At 46.8% G+C, this 16,985-nt stretch overlaps 1 protein-coding gene across 1 annotated transcript in view; it reads right to left on the bottom strand.

Annotated features, from left to right (window-relative positions):
• The window catches only part of VCPKMT (valosin containing protein lysine methyltransferase), an 86,925-nt gene that overhangs the window by 56,364 nt on the left and 13,576 nt on the right, over positions 1–16,985 (bottom strand). The window contains exon 4 of the mRNA XM_069208692.1: positions 9,703–9,822. Within this exon, the coding sequence (XP_069064793.1) occupies positions 9,703–9,822 (120 nt within the window). The remainder of the gene's footprint in view (positions 1–9,702; positions 9,823–16,985) is intronic.

Genomic DNA, 16,985 nt, shown 5'->3' with positions numbered 1-16,985 from the left:
CTGGCTACAGTGTGCCTAAAGCTGCCTTGGGGTTCAAGGGAGCAATAATGTCAATGTTTACCCTCTCAAATGGAGTGTCAACAACAGACAAGGGAGTCAAGGGAGCCTTCAGCTTTTTCCTTGCCTTTATGCTGGGCAGGTGGGGCAAGACCTACAGAATATATCTGAGGCTGTCTTCATCCGGGGCCAACAGAAGTAGGGGACAAGCATGGCAAATGTCTTATCCTGGTCCAGATCTACTGCCAGGGGTATATCATAAGCCAACTCCAGTAGAAAGGCTCTGTAACACTCAGGGACCACCTGCACACTGGCTACCCCAGATTCAGGAACGTTGGGCTCACTGTAAAGGAGGTCATTCTCCCAATAGATAAGGTGATCTCCACAGTTATGACCTGCTGCCTGGGCCTCAAGCTTGCAGCCCAAGCCCTCTAGAGTTGGGCACTCTTTCTGCGTCTTGCTGAATTCCTCCATGGTGTGCCCACCTTCAACTTGCTATCCAGCAAGTTCAGGCAGGTCTCCCAGGGTGGCACTGTCCTCCCCATTAGGCTCAGGGGCAGCTTCCTCAGAAGTCCTATCAACCTGGACCATGAGAGATCCAGGGGCTAGTTTCCCACGCCACTTGCCCTTCCTCTTCTTGCCATTGCCTGGGCCATTCTTCCAGGCTCCAGCCTTTCTTGACCTCCCTCTTGGGCAGCCATCGACAGTGTGGTCATTCAGACCCATTCAGGCAAGCCTAACATCTCCAGGTGTTACCCGAGCTCTACTTCCTTTCAGACAGTGTGCTCTAGGTCATTGCCTAACAGACAATATACAGGAGCAGCAGGACTCACAGCTAATTTTAGAGACCCCTCCCACTTAAAGGAACCAGGGCCACTGAGTAGTGATCCATGGTTGTCTGCAAATATGTCTTGGAATGTATTAGATACGCCCTGCTCTGCAGGCACCAGATGATACTTCACAGTAGTCATACTGGCTCCTGTGTCTCTCAGAGCCTCCACCTTAAGCCTATTGATAGTTTCCCACTGCCTAAATTTAAAGTAGTTGAAGGCTTATGGGTTTTTGGCACCATCTCTCTATTCACTATGTACACTAAAGTAACCTCTGTCCTGTCCCCCAAGCTAACTGGGACCACTTCCTCCCCACATGCTACACTCACCAGACCTGGAGTCTGCCCAGCCACGGGGGTGTCCTCTTGGGAAATTTAGTGTCTCCTTTGGAGTGCCCATACTTGACGCACTCAGTGCACTGGGGGACAAACATCCCTGTCTGCTTGTCAAAGAACCCTTTCTTCTTTGGTTCAGATTGAGAATGGTTACTGTTGTTCTCATGTGAATTAATTTTTTTTTGGGGGGGAGGGGGCTTTAGAGAACTCTGTATTTTTAAGTTTTCCTACCCCCCACCTCCCGCTCTTCTAGTGGGACCCCTGACCACTCTTCTGGTGAACCACTCCAGATACCTTTTTGGACACTATGTTGCCAACCCAGAGGTCTGCCTCCTTAGAAGCTCCTTGGGATCAATGAGCTTACCATCAACTCCGTCCTTGCACAGCTTTGTAAAACAAATATTGTGCATGTGCTCTCTTAGAATCATATTGAGCAAACCAGCAAAATCATCAAATTTGCCGCCCCGCACCCAAGCATTTAATGCCTTGCTGTCATAAATCTGAAAACCAAGTCAAGACTAGTTCTGCAACTTTCCCAGGCTCTCTGCTGTGGCTGCATCCTTGCTCTGGTCGTGAAGGACATCCTCCGTGTGGTGACTACAAGGCCTTTGCAACCCCCTAATCCGCATCTGGATTTAGTCCATACCAGAGAGCCCCTTCATTCTGGCCCACAGGACAGCTCTCTGGTGCACACTCTGGCAACAAAGGACTCACTTAGGATATTACATGCTCAACAATAAGCAATTTTGCAACCTTCAACCCCCAAACTGTTGGGTATTCCAGAATATCACTCACAAGGTCCCCCATGACATCCTGACTAGGGGCAGCATTTTAAAGTTATTGAAGGCCATCCTGGAGTTATGCAATTTAAACTCATGTGATATCGCATCCATTACATTTCTTCATACAAGGGGGTCGCAATCACAAGAAACCACCTTGGTGACCTTCATTTCACCAGCTTATGTGCAATTAATTATTTCTAGATCTGAAGAATTCCATCTATGAGGCATTAACATAAGCCCCTTCAAAGCAATTGACTATCCAAAGTTACTGGTAAAACCCCTGGAATCCTCAGAAATTCTAAGGAAAGAGCCGTCCGTATTCTATTCCAAAAATAAATGTCCTAGGGCGTACAGTTACAACAAGCAGTGAACACAGAGCGGCATCATTTGATCTCCCAGGAAACAGATGGAATTAGTTGCCTTCGGTTTTGACACAAGGAAGTTCCAACTGAACCGACCAGCCAACAACCACATGTTCTAAGTCCCTTGTGCTCTCTGAACATGGAACAACAATATCCTCTGGTGATCATTATAGCTCTCTGATTTACTAGTCTTTTTAAAAGGTCATGATATAATAGCCCTGCAGGAAACATGGGCCGAGGAGAACATTCCAATTATGGGATTTGAGTACTGGATGCCAGCCCAGAGAGAGCACAAGTTTGGCAGATCCAAAGGCGGCCTGTCCTTATATGTTTCAGTAAAACTACAAGGGAACATAGAGCTGATAACATTGCGAGAGAGTGGGCTGCAAGGAATCAAAATAAGTAATTGGAGATCTCAGGGTCCACTCCAGTTAGTCTATATTTATGCCAATCACAGTGTAAGGCAGAAGAGGCCAAAATTAAATTGTGTGGTCCTAATTTTCTGTGATCTAATCAGGTATCACCCCCAAGCCTGACAACAGGGGACTTCAACACCAATCTCTTCCAAGATTATCAGTAATACCTAAATAGTTCGCTGCGCACCTCTAGGTACATCACAGAACAAATTAGAGCTAGGGGCTGCCAATGCTTCCATGCGGAGAGCTACTAAACAGCGTGGGCTTTAAAGTTCTGAACGGCAGGCTGCCACACGATATTCCAGCAAATTGGTCAACAATTGATGGAAAACATGCCTCCTATTTAGATTACACAATATGCAACATAGAAATGTTCTGTTTATTACAAAATGTTGGCATTGTTTAGCGTACAGACAATGACCACTGCACTCAAATCCTTATAATAAATTCAGATCTATCTTTGCATGCCCCGGCCACAGTAACCTGCAAAGGAATATTTACTGAGAATTTAAAGTGCCTAAAATGGAGTGGAGCCATTAGTGGCAATATTAAACCTGAATGCATCAAACTAGCTGCTGAAATGGACTTAAGCACAAAATCATTGATATTTGCATGGACAACCCTCACTGCTCTGCTCCTTGCAAAATTTCAATGCCCAACCAGCCGGCAAAGCCCTATTAAACCAGCAATTGCACTGACAGCGACTCAGCGTTTAAAGAAAGTTTGCAAGGCGGAAATTAGGAGATTCCAAAAGAATCATGCATCTGAAGTGCTTATCGGAGCAGTCAGGCTAGCGCAGAAAAACTATCTGCAGGCTATTTAGGCGGAGAAATTAAGATGCCTAAATCACTTCTTGGCAACTTTCTTATATGACAGCAAGAAAGTTAACTATAGTAAGTTTTGGGCTCTGGTTAGTAAGCGGCTAAACAGATCCAGCAGGCTTGGCTGTGTGAACGTCAGCACACAGGATTGGGTGTCTTTTCTTTCTGGACACTTTTTGGCAAGTGGGGATGCAAATACAGAGTCACACGGTGGAGTTCAAAACCATGAAACATCTACTGACCCCACCCCCCGTTCATGATCAAAATAGTCTGCCCAGCCAAGGCAAGGACATGGCCCTTCTCACAAAGCGGCTCGTCCATGTAATATCGAAGGCTAGATTAGATGGGGCACCAGGGACAAACAACCTCACCCAAGCTCTATTTGAACAAGACATTCCATACTGGGCTGAAAGGCTTTCCCTGCATCTTGACTATTGCCAGAGGAGCACGACAATCCCTGATTTATGGCGTAGGGCCATCATTAATCCTATCTATAAAGGGTATAAAGGGGGCTTCAGGTTTGATCCTGGCAACTACAGATTAATAGTGCTTCTAGATATTGAAGGTCCAACTGTTGGCTATACCTGAATCTAATGCTGTACTTCTCTGGGGTGAGTCCAAATTTGGTGACAAGGATGGTTTTCATTGGGATGTACTTCATCTGGTCCCCCACCTTCAGTGTAAGTAAGGTATTTCTCTCCATTGTAGGCATGTGCTTGCTTCGAGAGTGAGGCCCCCAAAAGTCTTCTGAAACCTTGTGCATCTTAAGAGTCACCTCATAGGCAGAAAATCATTTGTCTATGCAATCACCTACCACATAGTAGGGCACCAGATCTTTAGGTATGTGAACTTTTTTGTCACCCTCAGACATTTGGGTATGCTGCCACCATTACTGATGGACTCCACTTTCTTGGCTCTGATGTCGAGCTCTTTGAGACTTGATGGGCCATTCTCCTTTCTTCCAAAGCCACTTTATTTTCCTCCGTGGCTGTCTGTGCTGCTGCATCCTCCACTGGAGTTTAGCCATCTACAGTCGAAACTCCCTCTCAGCTTTCCTGTCTGCCAGATCCTCTGGGGACAGGCCTTGTGACGATACACTGCTCTTGGCTCTGGCAGAGCGGCGAGGGACTTACGAAGCAAACTCCTACATCAAAGATGTGTCATGCACTGGTGGTTCAGAAGAAGTTGCAGGTTGCAAAGCAGAATCCTGAATTGTTGTTAAGGGGCTTGTGATGCGAAGGCCTGGGCCAAGGATGTGTTGTGCAGAGTTGGCTCTGATGAGACTGCAGGCTGCAATGTGAGGTCCAGTGTCAGGGATGCACTGCGGCTGTGCTGAAACTGAGCTGCAAGGAGATGCGTCACGCTGCACTGATTCTGACCACAGCCTGTTGGCAGTGCACCTTTGTAGGAAGTTGGCTCTGTATGTGCTATTTCAAAGTAAGGAATAGCATGCACAGAGTCCAAGGGTTCCCCTTAGAGGTAAGATAGTGGCAAAAAGAGATAATACTAATGCTCTATTTTGTGGTAGTGTGGTCGAGCAGTAGGCTTATCAAAGGAGTAGTGTTAAGCATTTGTTGTACATACACACAGGCAATAAATGAGGAACACACACTCAGAGACAAATCCAGCCAATAGGTTTTGTTATAGAAAAATATATTTTCTTAGTTTATTTTAAGAACCACAGGTTCAAATTCTACATGTAATATCTCATTTGAAAGGTATTGCAGGTAAGTACTTTAGGAACTTTGAATCATTACATTAGCATGTATACTTTTCACATAAAACACAATAAGCTGTTTTAAAAGTGGACACAGTGCAATTTTCACAGTTCCTGGGGGAGGTAAGTTTTTGTTAGTTTTGTCAGGTAAGTAAATCACTTACAAGTCTTAGGTTTGGGTCCAAAGTAGCCCACCGTTGGGGGTTCAGAGCCACCCCAAAGTTACCACACCAGCAGCTCAGGGCCGGTCAGGTGCAGAGGTCAAGGAATTGCCCAAAACGCATAGGCTTCAATGGAGAGAAGGGGGTGCCCTGGTTCCGGTCTGCCAGCAGGTAAGTACCCGCGTCTTCGGAGGGCAGACCAGGGGGGTTTTGTAGGGCACCGGGGGGGGGACAAGTCCACACAAAAAGTACACCCTCAGCGGCACTGGGGCGGCCGGGTGCAGTGTAGAAACAAGCGTCGGGTTTTCAATGGTTTTCAATGAGAGACCAAGGGATCTCTTCAGCGGTGCAGGCAGGCAAGGGGGGGGCTCCTCGGGGTAGCCACCACCTGGGCAAGGGAGAGGGCCTCCTGGGGGTCACTCCTGCACAGAAGTTCCGTTCCTTCAGGTGCTGGGGGCTGCGGGTGCAGGGTCTTTTCCAGCCGTCGGGACTTTAGGTTCAGGCAGTCGCGGTCAGGGGGAGCCTCGGGATTCCCTCTGCAGGCGTCGCTGTGGGGGCTCAGGGGGGACAACTTTGGTTACTCACGGACTCGGAGTCGCCGGAGGGTCCTCCCTGAGGTGTTGGTTCTCCACCAGTCGAGTCGGGGTCACCGGGTGCAGTGTTGCAAGTCTCACGCTTCTTGCGGGGAGTTGCAGGGGTCTTTAAAGCTGCTCCTTGAAACAAAGTTGCAGTTCTTTTGGAGCAGTGCCGCTGTCCTCGGGAGTTTCTTGGTCTCTTGGAAGCAGGGCAGTCCTCTGAGGATTCAGAGGTCGCTGGTCCTGGAGAAAGCGTCGCTGGAGCAGGGTTCTTTAGAAGGCAGGAGACAGGCCGGTAGGACTGGGGCCAAAGCAGTTGGTGTCTTCTTCCTTCTTCTGCAGGGGTTTTCAGCTCAGCAATCTTCTTCTTCGGTAAGTTGCAGGAATCTCTATTCTTAGGTTCAGGGAAGCCCTTAAATACTAAATTTAAGGGCGTGTTTAGGTCTGGGGGGTTAGTAGCCAATGGCTACTAGCCCTGAGGTTGGGTACACCCTCTTTGTGCCTCCTCCCAAGGGGAGGGGGTCACATCCCTAATCCTATTGGGGAATCCTCCATCTGCAAGATGGAGGATTTCTGAAAGTTAGAGTCACTTCAGCTCAGGACACCTTAGGGGCTGTCCTGACTGGCCAGTGACTCCTCCTTGTTATTCTCATTATTTTCTCCGGCCTCGCCGCCAAAAGTGGGGGCCGTGGCCAGAGGGGGCGGGCAACTCCACTAGCTGGAGTGTCCTGCGGTGCTGGCACAAAGGGGTGAGCCTTTGAGGCTCACCGCCAGGTGTGACAGCTCCTGCCTGGGGGAGGTGTTAGCATCTCCACCCAGTGCAGGCTTTGTTACTGGCCTCAGAGTGACAAAGGCACTCTCCCCATGGGGCCAGCAACATGTCTCGGTTGTGGCAGGCTGCTGGAACCAGTCAGCCTACACAGATAGTCGGTTAAGGTCTCAGGGGGCACCTCTAAGGTGCCCTCTGGGGTGTATTTTACAATAAAATGTACACTGGCATCAGTGTGCATTTATTGTGCTGAGAAGTTTGATACCAAACTTCCCAGTTTTCAGTGTAGCCATTATGGTGCTGTGGAGTTCATGTAAAACAGACTCCCAGACCATACACTCTTATGGCTACCCTGCACTTACAATGTCTAAGGTATTGCTTAGACACTGTAGGGGCACAGTGCTCATGCACTGGTGCCCTCACCTATGGTATAGTGCACCCTGCCTTAGGGCTGTAAGGCCTACTAGAGGGGTGACTTATCTATACCTGCATAGGCAGTGAGCGGCTGGCATGGCACCCTGAGGGGAGAGCCATGTCGACTTACTCGTTTTGTTCTCACCAGCACACACAAGCTGGCAAGCAGTGTGTCTGTGCTGAGTGAGGGGTCTCCAGGGTAGCATAAGACATGCTGCAGCCCTTAGAGACCTTCCTTGGCATCAGGGCCCTTGGTACCAGGGGTACCACTTACAAGGGACTTATCTGGATGCCAGGGTGTGCCAATTGTGGAATCAAAAGTACAGGTTAGGGAAAGAACACTGGTGCTGGGGCCTGGTTAGCAGGCCTCAGCACACTTTCAATTCAAAACATAGCATCAGCAAAGGCAAAAAGTCAGGGGGTAACCATGCCAAGGAGGCATTTCCTTACAACCTTCAAGCCACTCTCAAGGACCCACAACTGGAGTGGAACTACTTGGGGGCAAGACTTGCAACAAGTATAGTCCAGGTGCTGAGTTCAAGATGGTTGGAGCCTTTTCTGTTCCGGAGGCTCTTATCAGGAGGCTAGCTAACCACCTCTTATAGTCACTCTGGTAGTCCTGGAATGAAGATGCAGGTCCAGTTCCTTCACTCAGGCAGCAGGGCAAAACAGTAGCAGTTCTTCTTGCTAAGCAGTACAGCAGTCCTTTTGAGTCTTCCACAGATCCAAAGGTGTACTGAACAGTTGGGTCTGAGGGTCCATTATTTATACCTGGTGCTCACTTTGAAGTAGGAGACGGTTCTGGAAGTTTCCACCCTCAGAGGTTTTTCTTGCCTCCCGGCCCTGGCCCTAGCTTGTCTAGGGACACAAAAGACTAGTGTCAACTAGTTTGTGAGTGCAGAGGCTTTGTAAGGCGTAAGTGTGGTAGATGAAAGCTCCTCCCCCTCATCATGTCAGAGTTGGCCCACCCGGTCAACACCTTTTTCTCATTGTCTGGGACAAATCACAAAGACCAAATGCCAACTACACCTTGTCATGTACGTAGGATACAGATGCCAAATGGCTGGCACACGAAAGTGCCACATTTGAAAAAGTGGCATTTTCAGCATTGTGACTTAAAATCCACCTTTACCATTAAAGAGGTTTTTAAAGTACAGTTCTTAAGGCACCCAACTCAACTTTCCTACTTGCGTCCAACTGCAAGTTATCACTTATTAAATGTAATAAGGTAACCACATTTATCCTATGGGAGGGGTAGGCCTTGTAGTAGTAAAAAACAAATTTAACCGTTTTTCACTACTAGGACATGTAAAAGTTAAAATCACATGTCCAACTTTTTTTAAATCACTGCACGCTGCTAAGTGGGCTGTTTAGGGCCTAGCATATGAGAGACTTACATCTATTAAAAATGAAGGTTTACGCCTGGCAAAAGGTTCCTTTTCCCAGGTCGAAATGGAAGTTTAAAACTGCACACACAGGCTGTAATGGCAGGTCTGACACATGTTTAAACAGCTACTTAATTGGGTAGCACTATCAGTGCTGCTGGCCCACCAGTGGCAATTCATTTACAGGCCTTGGGTACACGTAGTACCATTTTACAACAGACTTACAAGTAACATAAATGTGCCAATTCAATATAAACTAATTTGACTATGTTTAAAGGCGAGAGCACTTTAGCACTGGTTAGCAGTAGTAAAGTGCCCAAAATCTTAAAGTCAACAAAAACTAGAATAGCAAATAAATGGAGGAATGAGTTAAGAAGTGTGGGCAAAGACCACCCTAAGGCTCACGGTTCTAACAGAAACCCTTTCAGAGATAGTTAATCTTGAAAAAACACAGCATCTTTATAGGCAAATGAGAATCGTGAGGAAGAGAGAAGAAAGACGAGTGGGAAACAGATGGATTTCTTAGGTGCCTTAATGCACTAATCAGGATTTCATCCTTCCCTTTGGTACTTGGAACCATGAGGGAGGTGAAACATCTAGGTATATATTTTTTATTTCATGAGGCTTTTGCAACACATCCACAACGGTGGCAGGAGGAATCTAATTGTTACAACACTCAGGAAATCTCATGCCTTGAGCACACAAAAAAACTGGAATTCGGGAAAGCTTTGAAGAGAAGGCATGAGTTTGTGTGATCCAGGTCAGGTTTATAACAAGCCAGTCCCTTGAAAATTCCTTCCAATCCAGCTCGGGTGAATAGTGAAAATAGATAAAGAGAGATGAGGCCTTTGTGTTCTTAATCCCCTTCTATAGCTGTTTTTGGATATCCACAAAAAACACATTGGAAAAGAAGAAAACAAAAGTACTTACAATTGCAATGAAATGGATACAAACATAAATACTAAAAACATAAAAAGGGTAAACTTTGCATTCACCATAACAGGTTAGTAGACCTTTAGGTAAAGTCAAGGAATAGGAGGGTGTTCAGTGCCAGGAAAAGTCACAACCACAACGAGTATAGTGATTTTTTTATTTTTAAAGAGACAGCATAGCAAAATAGGCTATTAAGAAATCATACCTCAAAGAATTTTCTCTCGATGTCAGGGTTTTTCCCCACAGTCCTTTTTTCAAAGCAGCAAAGGATAATTGTGCTGGGGCTCGCTAGCTCCTTCAGTGTCCTCAGCAAGGGCTCTAGTGACTAGACAAAGAATAGGGTAATTTACTTCTTAGTAACGAAAGAAGTGCCAAACAAAACCTCAAACTATAACAGAAGTAGAACAAATACCTTTGTGGTATTTCTGGTACTTTGGCCTTGGTTTCCCTCATTCACAAACTGTTTAGAGAAACAAGCTCTGGCAAAGCCCAGAGATCCGGACTTAATGTGCCAATGCACAATGAGTACAAAAATCCACACACACCATCTGTACCACGCCTGCACGACGTGCCGCTTTCTTTGCCTTCTATGTGTGTGCACTATTTTCTACTTCGCATACCTGCTGTGCTGTACATCATCAGACTCACAAGAATATAGAACAACAAACAGCAGCTCCACAAGCTTAGGAAATAAACATCGGGCACAGATTTAGGAGGCACAGAAAGAGGTAGGTACATTTGTACATGCATGTACTAGCACATTAGGACCACTAATGGTTCTGCCAACACCTGCCACTGTGATTGAGGTCTCTAAATGTTATCATTTCTGCCTCCAGTTTGTTGTGAGTGACGGTGCTGTACCATCAGAATTTTGAAAGTAATGAAGAGGTCGTCTGACCATTTGAATAAAAGAGTTTTAGTGTTCTGCGTTGTATCTTTATTAAAAAAAAAACAATCAGGCCGGGGTACAGCAGTTATTGTAAGTAGCAAATATGAAAAGTTGCAGTAGATTGCCTCTTAGTATTTTTCCCCAATGTAGGCTGAAATGTCTCAGAAAATCTGATCATAAGAGAGGATCAGTGCTATAAATCAAGGAAACCATCAATAAAACTACTTCTGCTAACAGGTGGCACGTATACGATGTTCAGCCCTTAGCTATCATGCTGTATTACCTCCAGGGAGAGGAGTTTTTCCAGTTAACCAGTTTGCATTCGGGCAACTCCCTGTGGACAAAGGCACCCATCCCATGCCCAGCTTTTACTATTATATCTAGACAGAGGACACCCTAGAGGCAAGACAGTGGTATAGAGAATGAGCAGAATCAGGTCTAAGTAAAAACAATAGCATCAAGTTCAGGCTAAGAGAAGGGCAGGTGTGATACACCGATTGTATTAGAAACCATAATACTACTGTTCATTAGGCCAGGTTTGTTGTCATCAAAAGGATATGGTTTGATGTGATGTGCCACTGATGTGAGAGAAAGAGATTATTTGGAGGTTGCTAGGGTAGATTGGTCGTCTTTGATGGTGTTTGGGATGGCTAGATCTGGAGATGGTTATAGAATGTGATGTGGAATTTGTGATTATAGGGTATGCTGGTCAAATCAAATCAAATCATTAATATTTATAAAGCGCGCTACTCACCCGTGCGGGTCTCAAGGCGCAAAAAGGGGGGGGGTTACTGCTGCTCGAAGAGCCAGGTTTTTAGGAGTCTCCGGAATACGGAGTGGTCCTGGGTGGTCCTGAGGCTGGTGGGGAGGTCTTGGCTGCCAGGAAGGAGAAGGACCTCACACCCGCCGTGGAGCGGCGGATGCGAGGGACGGCAGCAAGCGCGAGGCCCGAGGAACGGAGGAGACGGGTGGGGGCGTAGAAGCTGAGGCGACGGTTGAGGTAATCCGGTCCCTTGTTGTGGAGGGCTTTGTGTGCGTGGGTGAGAAGTCGGAAGGTGATCCTTTTGCTGACTGGGAGCCAATGCAGGTGTCTCAGGTGTGCGGAGATGTGGCTGTTGCGGGGTACGTCGAGGATGAGGCGGGCCGAGGCGTTTTGAATACGTTGCAGGCGTTTTTGGAGCTTGGCGGCGGTCCCAGCATAGAGGGTGTTGCCGTAGTCCAGGCGGCTTGTGACGAGGGCGTGGGTCACGGTTTTTCTAGTGTCGGTGGGGATCCAGCGGAAGATCTTGCAGAGCATGCGGAGGGTGAGGAAGCAGGTGGAGGACACAGCGTTGACTTGCTTGGTCATGGTGAGAAGAGGGTCCAAGATGAAGCCGAGGTTGCGGGCGTGGTTTGCGGGGGTCGGTGCGGTGCCGAGGGCCGTGGGCCACCAGGAGTCGTCCCAAGCAGACGGGGTGTTGCCGAGGATGAGGACTTCCGTTTTGTCAGAGTTCCGCTTTAGGCGGCTGAGCCTCATCCAATCTGCGACGTCCTTCATGCCCTCTTGTAGGTTGGTCTTGGCGCTGGCGGGGTCCTTGGTGAGGGAGAGTATAAGTTGGGTGCCGTCGGCGTAGGAGGTGATGATGATGTCGTGCTTGCGTACGATGTCGGCGAGGGGGCTCATGTAGACATTGAAGAGTGTCGGGCTGAGTGATGAGCATTGAGGTACGCCGCAGATGATCTCAGTGGGGTCTGAGCGAAACGGAGGGAGGTAGACTCTTTGGGATCGGTTTGAGAGGAAGGAGGCGATCCAGTCCAGGGCCTGGCCTTGGATCCCGGTGGAGCGGAGGCGGGTGATTAGGGTGCGGTGACAGATTGCTGGTGGAATATTATGAAGCGTGATTTGGTGTTTGTTGGGGGTCATCAGGAATAGGTGGGTTTGAGGTAAGTACACGGAGGCAGCGGTGCAACAGTAGACCCTGGGAGTAGAGTACTTGTCGGAGAAGAACACGAGAGTGTCATCTACAGTCTTCGTATCACCTCATGCAGGCGATTCCAGCATCAAATCGATATAAAGTTATTTATTTAGTTTGGGGAGTGGAGAACAGATTTGTGCTTAGGTCAGTATTAAGTGGCTGTAATACAGTATGAGGCAAGTATTCACACTTCACATGAGAATTATGCCTATGGATAGTCAAGATCTTTGAGTGGTGGAGAGTCCATTTGTTAGGTAAAGGTTTACCCCTGTTCACATAGGAGACTTTTTTAAGCACAGTAAAATGAGGGGAAAGGGTCTCTGAGTGAGGAGACTTGTCAATTGTTTAAGGGAGGAAGGAGACCCATGGCAAATGTTGGCTGCCAGAGGGGGAGCAGTCCAAGTGGCCACAGTTGCCACCAGCCTTGACGATGCGTCCCCTGGGAGAAGAGCCTGGGACTCTGTTCAGAACGGTGCATTGAGTCCCTGGTAACATATTCTGCCACTGGACATCAGCGTTTCAGCAGCAGTTTATTTTCTGACTAAGACCCTGTGCCAGACAAAAAGCAAAAATCGAAAAATGATTTTTGAACACCAGTGTTGCTCATAATAATGAGCCTAAAGCGACAGACTGTTTTGGACACCTCACAGAAGGTAGAGCTGACAACAGAAAAATGACTTTGATGCCATTAATGCCAGTCAGACCTACTTTGCTGATGAAATGGCACATATGACAATGGTGGTAATGCTGTGAAGTAAAAACAGGACTCATTTAGGAAGGGTGTGCACTGTTCAGAAGGTTCTCCAAAAAGGATAACACAAGACACAGATGACTTACATTCTAAAGATGGAAGATCTGTGTGCTAAATTTAATTCTGAAGTTGTCTAAATGAAAAGAAATCCTTGATAACCTCTGCAGTGGTGCCCACCTTTGAGTCCTGGGGGATTTGAAAACTCCACTAGCAGAGTCACTGGCCAGAGAATTTGAGAGTGTTATGAGGGATCTGTTTGGAACGCAATGTGAAGGGGGTAGGTAGCTGGTAACTATCTTTCGGGTTCTCCCAGACAACGCTGAGGAACAGAGGGCAGGTGGGCCTCACAGCAAGGTGACAATGGTGGCTTTGGGAATGTCTGCCCAGAGGGTAAAAATAAAGTGCTCAGCAATTCTGTTGAAGTTTGCGCTGGCACAGTCTTTTAGACTTTTCTCTGCTAGTGGGAGCTGCTTTTCGGGCTGGAGGTCAGGCCATCCAGGCCACTTTCCTGCCTGAAGTACTTCTGAGCTTTAAAAATAAACAATGCAAAGTAAATGGGTTTAAAGAGAGCCCAGTCAGGACAAACTCATTTGTTTTTGCATTTAGTGGTTCTGGCCTCCTTCAGGGTAACCACAAGCAGTGCTGACCTTTGGGGCTTTAGAAGATGGAGAGGTGAGAGTTCTGCGGTTGCGTGGCTCAGAGTCCAGTACATGTATGCAATGCTGCGAAGGTTTTAGATTACTAAGTGTGACATTTTCATAATATCAGTGTAATTAGGAGTGACATTTCAACTACTATGAGTGACACTTTCTTGCGAGCCAAATCAAACAATGATGACAAGGGAAACATATATAGCTGCCAAGTTCACAGATTGCTTATGTGTGACATTTCCATGGCTTTCGGGTACTTATGAATGACATTCTACGGCCAAATGTGTGACACTTAGAGTGACATTTTCTCACCAGTAATGAAGTTAGTCTGAAGAAATATGTATCAGAAAGTACCTCCTTTGAGCAATACGAAGTTGTAAAAAATCTTAAATGCGCAGAAAACCCCTTGAAATGTCACCAACTACCTGCTGGAAAATGTGCCTCGCCCTACCTAGCACACATGAATAAGCTTGTGTTTGTCCTAAGATGACAAGTGTCACATGACATCAGGTCATGGAGCTATATGCACCAAGTGCCCTGACTACTCATCAGTCTTCCAATCAGCCTCATTACGCTGAACACCACTGCTGCTCTTTGTAGGCACGATACAGAGCTAGCAAGCCTGAGGGTTTCTGCACCAGCCATGCGCCGCTAGCAGAGAGGGAAGGAAGATCTCGGGGGCCCACACTAACAGGTAAGTACATCGGTGTGTAAGCCCATATTATGTACATAGATCGTATGCATTTTATAGAAGGCCTCCGAAGCTATTCTCAGTGGTCACGGCTTCTGTTTCTCTGCCAGTACAAAATGGAAAAAAGGAAACTACAAATTCAGAGTCCGCTATTCTACAACCAATCATCTTGTGCTGATTACAATGGGCTTTTCTATAACACACCTGCCACCTCCGTGTCCACTACATTAGCTGTGCTAATCATCTCCTCCCTCACTACTTGCAGGCTCACTGGCTGCTAAAATTAAGCTATATATTTATAATTTATTAATGTTCTTAATATAAATTATCAACGTCGGATATGAATTCCACAGACCTGAGCGGCCAATGAGTCTTGCAGCAGGGCACCGCTTAGGCAGTCAGATTGTTTGTAAACATGATCCATGCTGCTGCAGCAATGACTGTACAACCTCTTGGGGTTCCTAACAGTTGCGCATGATGAGGCTCGGCAGGCAGCAAACTGGTGGAACAGGCAGCGGTGAGGCAAAGGACACTGTGTGATTGTAGTTACTGACGCCATGTCACGTGATGCCGCCGTGGCTGGCCCAGGCTGAGCGAGTCCCAGCAGCAGCTGTCATCAGATAATGACTACAGCTAGTGTAGCTGAGCCCCCACACCGGCGCAACCTGCTGCCATGAGTGAACTTCAACAACTGCACCAGGCAGCCCAGCACAGTGTGCAGGGAGTGCAGCATGCTGTGCCAGAGCAGCGCGTGGTCTGCGCTCTTTGCCTGAGTGCTTCTATTGGCAGCACTCTCGCTTGTGTCTGCCTCAGCACCCGTGGTGTCAGGAAGCGCTATAAATGCACGACTTGTGCATTTTAGTGTGGTGATGCGGATCACTACGCTAAAATGTGTTAGTCTAACGCCTGATGTGTGGTACTTGGCACGACTGTGTATGAAAAAGACTCTTCAAAACAATGTATTTCTGTACAATGTGGCAGTGTCACTGCATTTCAGTTTAGTATATTAAATTAAACCATTGCATTGAGTGGCAATTATTAGAAATGACAGATTAGAATTATGAACTTAGAAACATTCATGCCCCCACCAACACTATCCTAATGACAATGCAGTTGGTGAACCAAGAGGAAAGTCGGAAGTCTTTTATCCCCAAAATGTAGCCTTGGGTGTAGCTAAAGATAGGGTAAAGTAACATGGGGCCAATTTAGTTTTTGGCGGATGTCATTATTTTGTATGGGATTTATATTTCCACGGGTGAGATACCGTCACCGTTGCGATGGAGAAACCCGTTCGCCGAGATCTAAATCAGGCCTGTAGTCTTTTTCTTTTCTGCACAGCGCACCTGAACTGATGCATTACAAGGTGCTCTCACGTGATGAGGAAGGAAAAGGAGGCACCAGGAAAAAAATAACTGCCCAGGATAATACAACGTGGTCAAGTGGAATCTGGGATTGATGAAAGGTTTCCTGGTTTCAAGTTGTGAAATTCAGCCACTACATGCTTATCTCTTTCACTTTCCCATTTTAGCTTAAAGCTTAATGATTTGAGTTTAGTTCTGTGAGGCTCTAAATTAGTGTACTGAGTTAAATATTTCAAGGCTACAGATGTTTCTTAAGGCTTGGTAGGGGTAGTGTTTCGGAAGGGTGCTGTTTTATTGCACAAGCTAAAATTAAAAACAGAACATCCACATTTGGTCAGTGCATTGAGACCATTTGCGTAACTAAGGGCCTCATTACAAGTTTGGCGGAGGGGATTACTCCGCCCCAAAAGTGACTGATATCCCGTCTGCCATTCCACAGGATATAATGGAACTTGTAATACGGTGAGCGGGATATCCGTCACTTATGGGACGGAGTAATCCCCACCGCCAAACTCGTAATGAGGCCATAAGGTTTTATTGATAGTCATCCATTCTGGAATTAATTAATCCACCCACTCCTCACCATCCAACCATTCATTCATTCATTCATTGAGCCATTCAGGCTATCTCCAGTCTCAGCCCATCCAGTCACTGAGTGGACAAGGTTCTATAATGAAAATGTGTTGCAAAACGCACCATATTAGCAATTTGTTTCAAAAATATCTTTGGGGGGGGGGGTGAGAGAGAATGTGCCCCAAACCCTCCTTCCAGTGGTCAGGCTCGCTCACTACTATGGGGGCCGGTCTGACAGAATTTGCCACAGCTGCTTTTGGGACCCCCCAACCTGGCAATGCCACTCCATCCAAGTAAGGACTCATAAAACAAGGGACTGCTTGGTATTCTCCTGCAGACGTGTATAGGGTATGTCATTAGGGATCGAGCTCTGTACTGCCTAGTCTAGTCCTGAAGTTATATGCAGAATATCAAGAACCCAAAGACGCTGCGGCTAGGTGGGGTGTCCCTACTTGTCAGAATGTACAGGCAGAAATAATTTCTAGAGTGAGTTTTCCTTCTCTCTCCGTGAATAATTGATTCAGAGGTACAGTAAAACCCATTTCAAATTTATATTCCCAGAAACTATTTGTAGCCTCTATATTGAGATGCAGATAAGTTATGGATACAAACTGTTGC

This window comes from Pleurodeles waltl, chromosome 9 (genome assembly GCF_031143425.1).
Source record: "Pleurodeles waltl isolate 20211129_DDA chromosome 9, aPleWal1.hap1.20221129, whole genome shotgun sequence".
NCBI classification, from domain to species: Eukaryota; Metazoa; Chordata; class Amphibia; order Caudata; family Salamandridae; genus Pleurodeles; species Pleurodeles waltl.
This window is presented reverse-complemented; position numbering and strand designations above follow the sequence as displayed.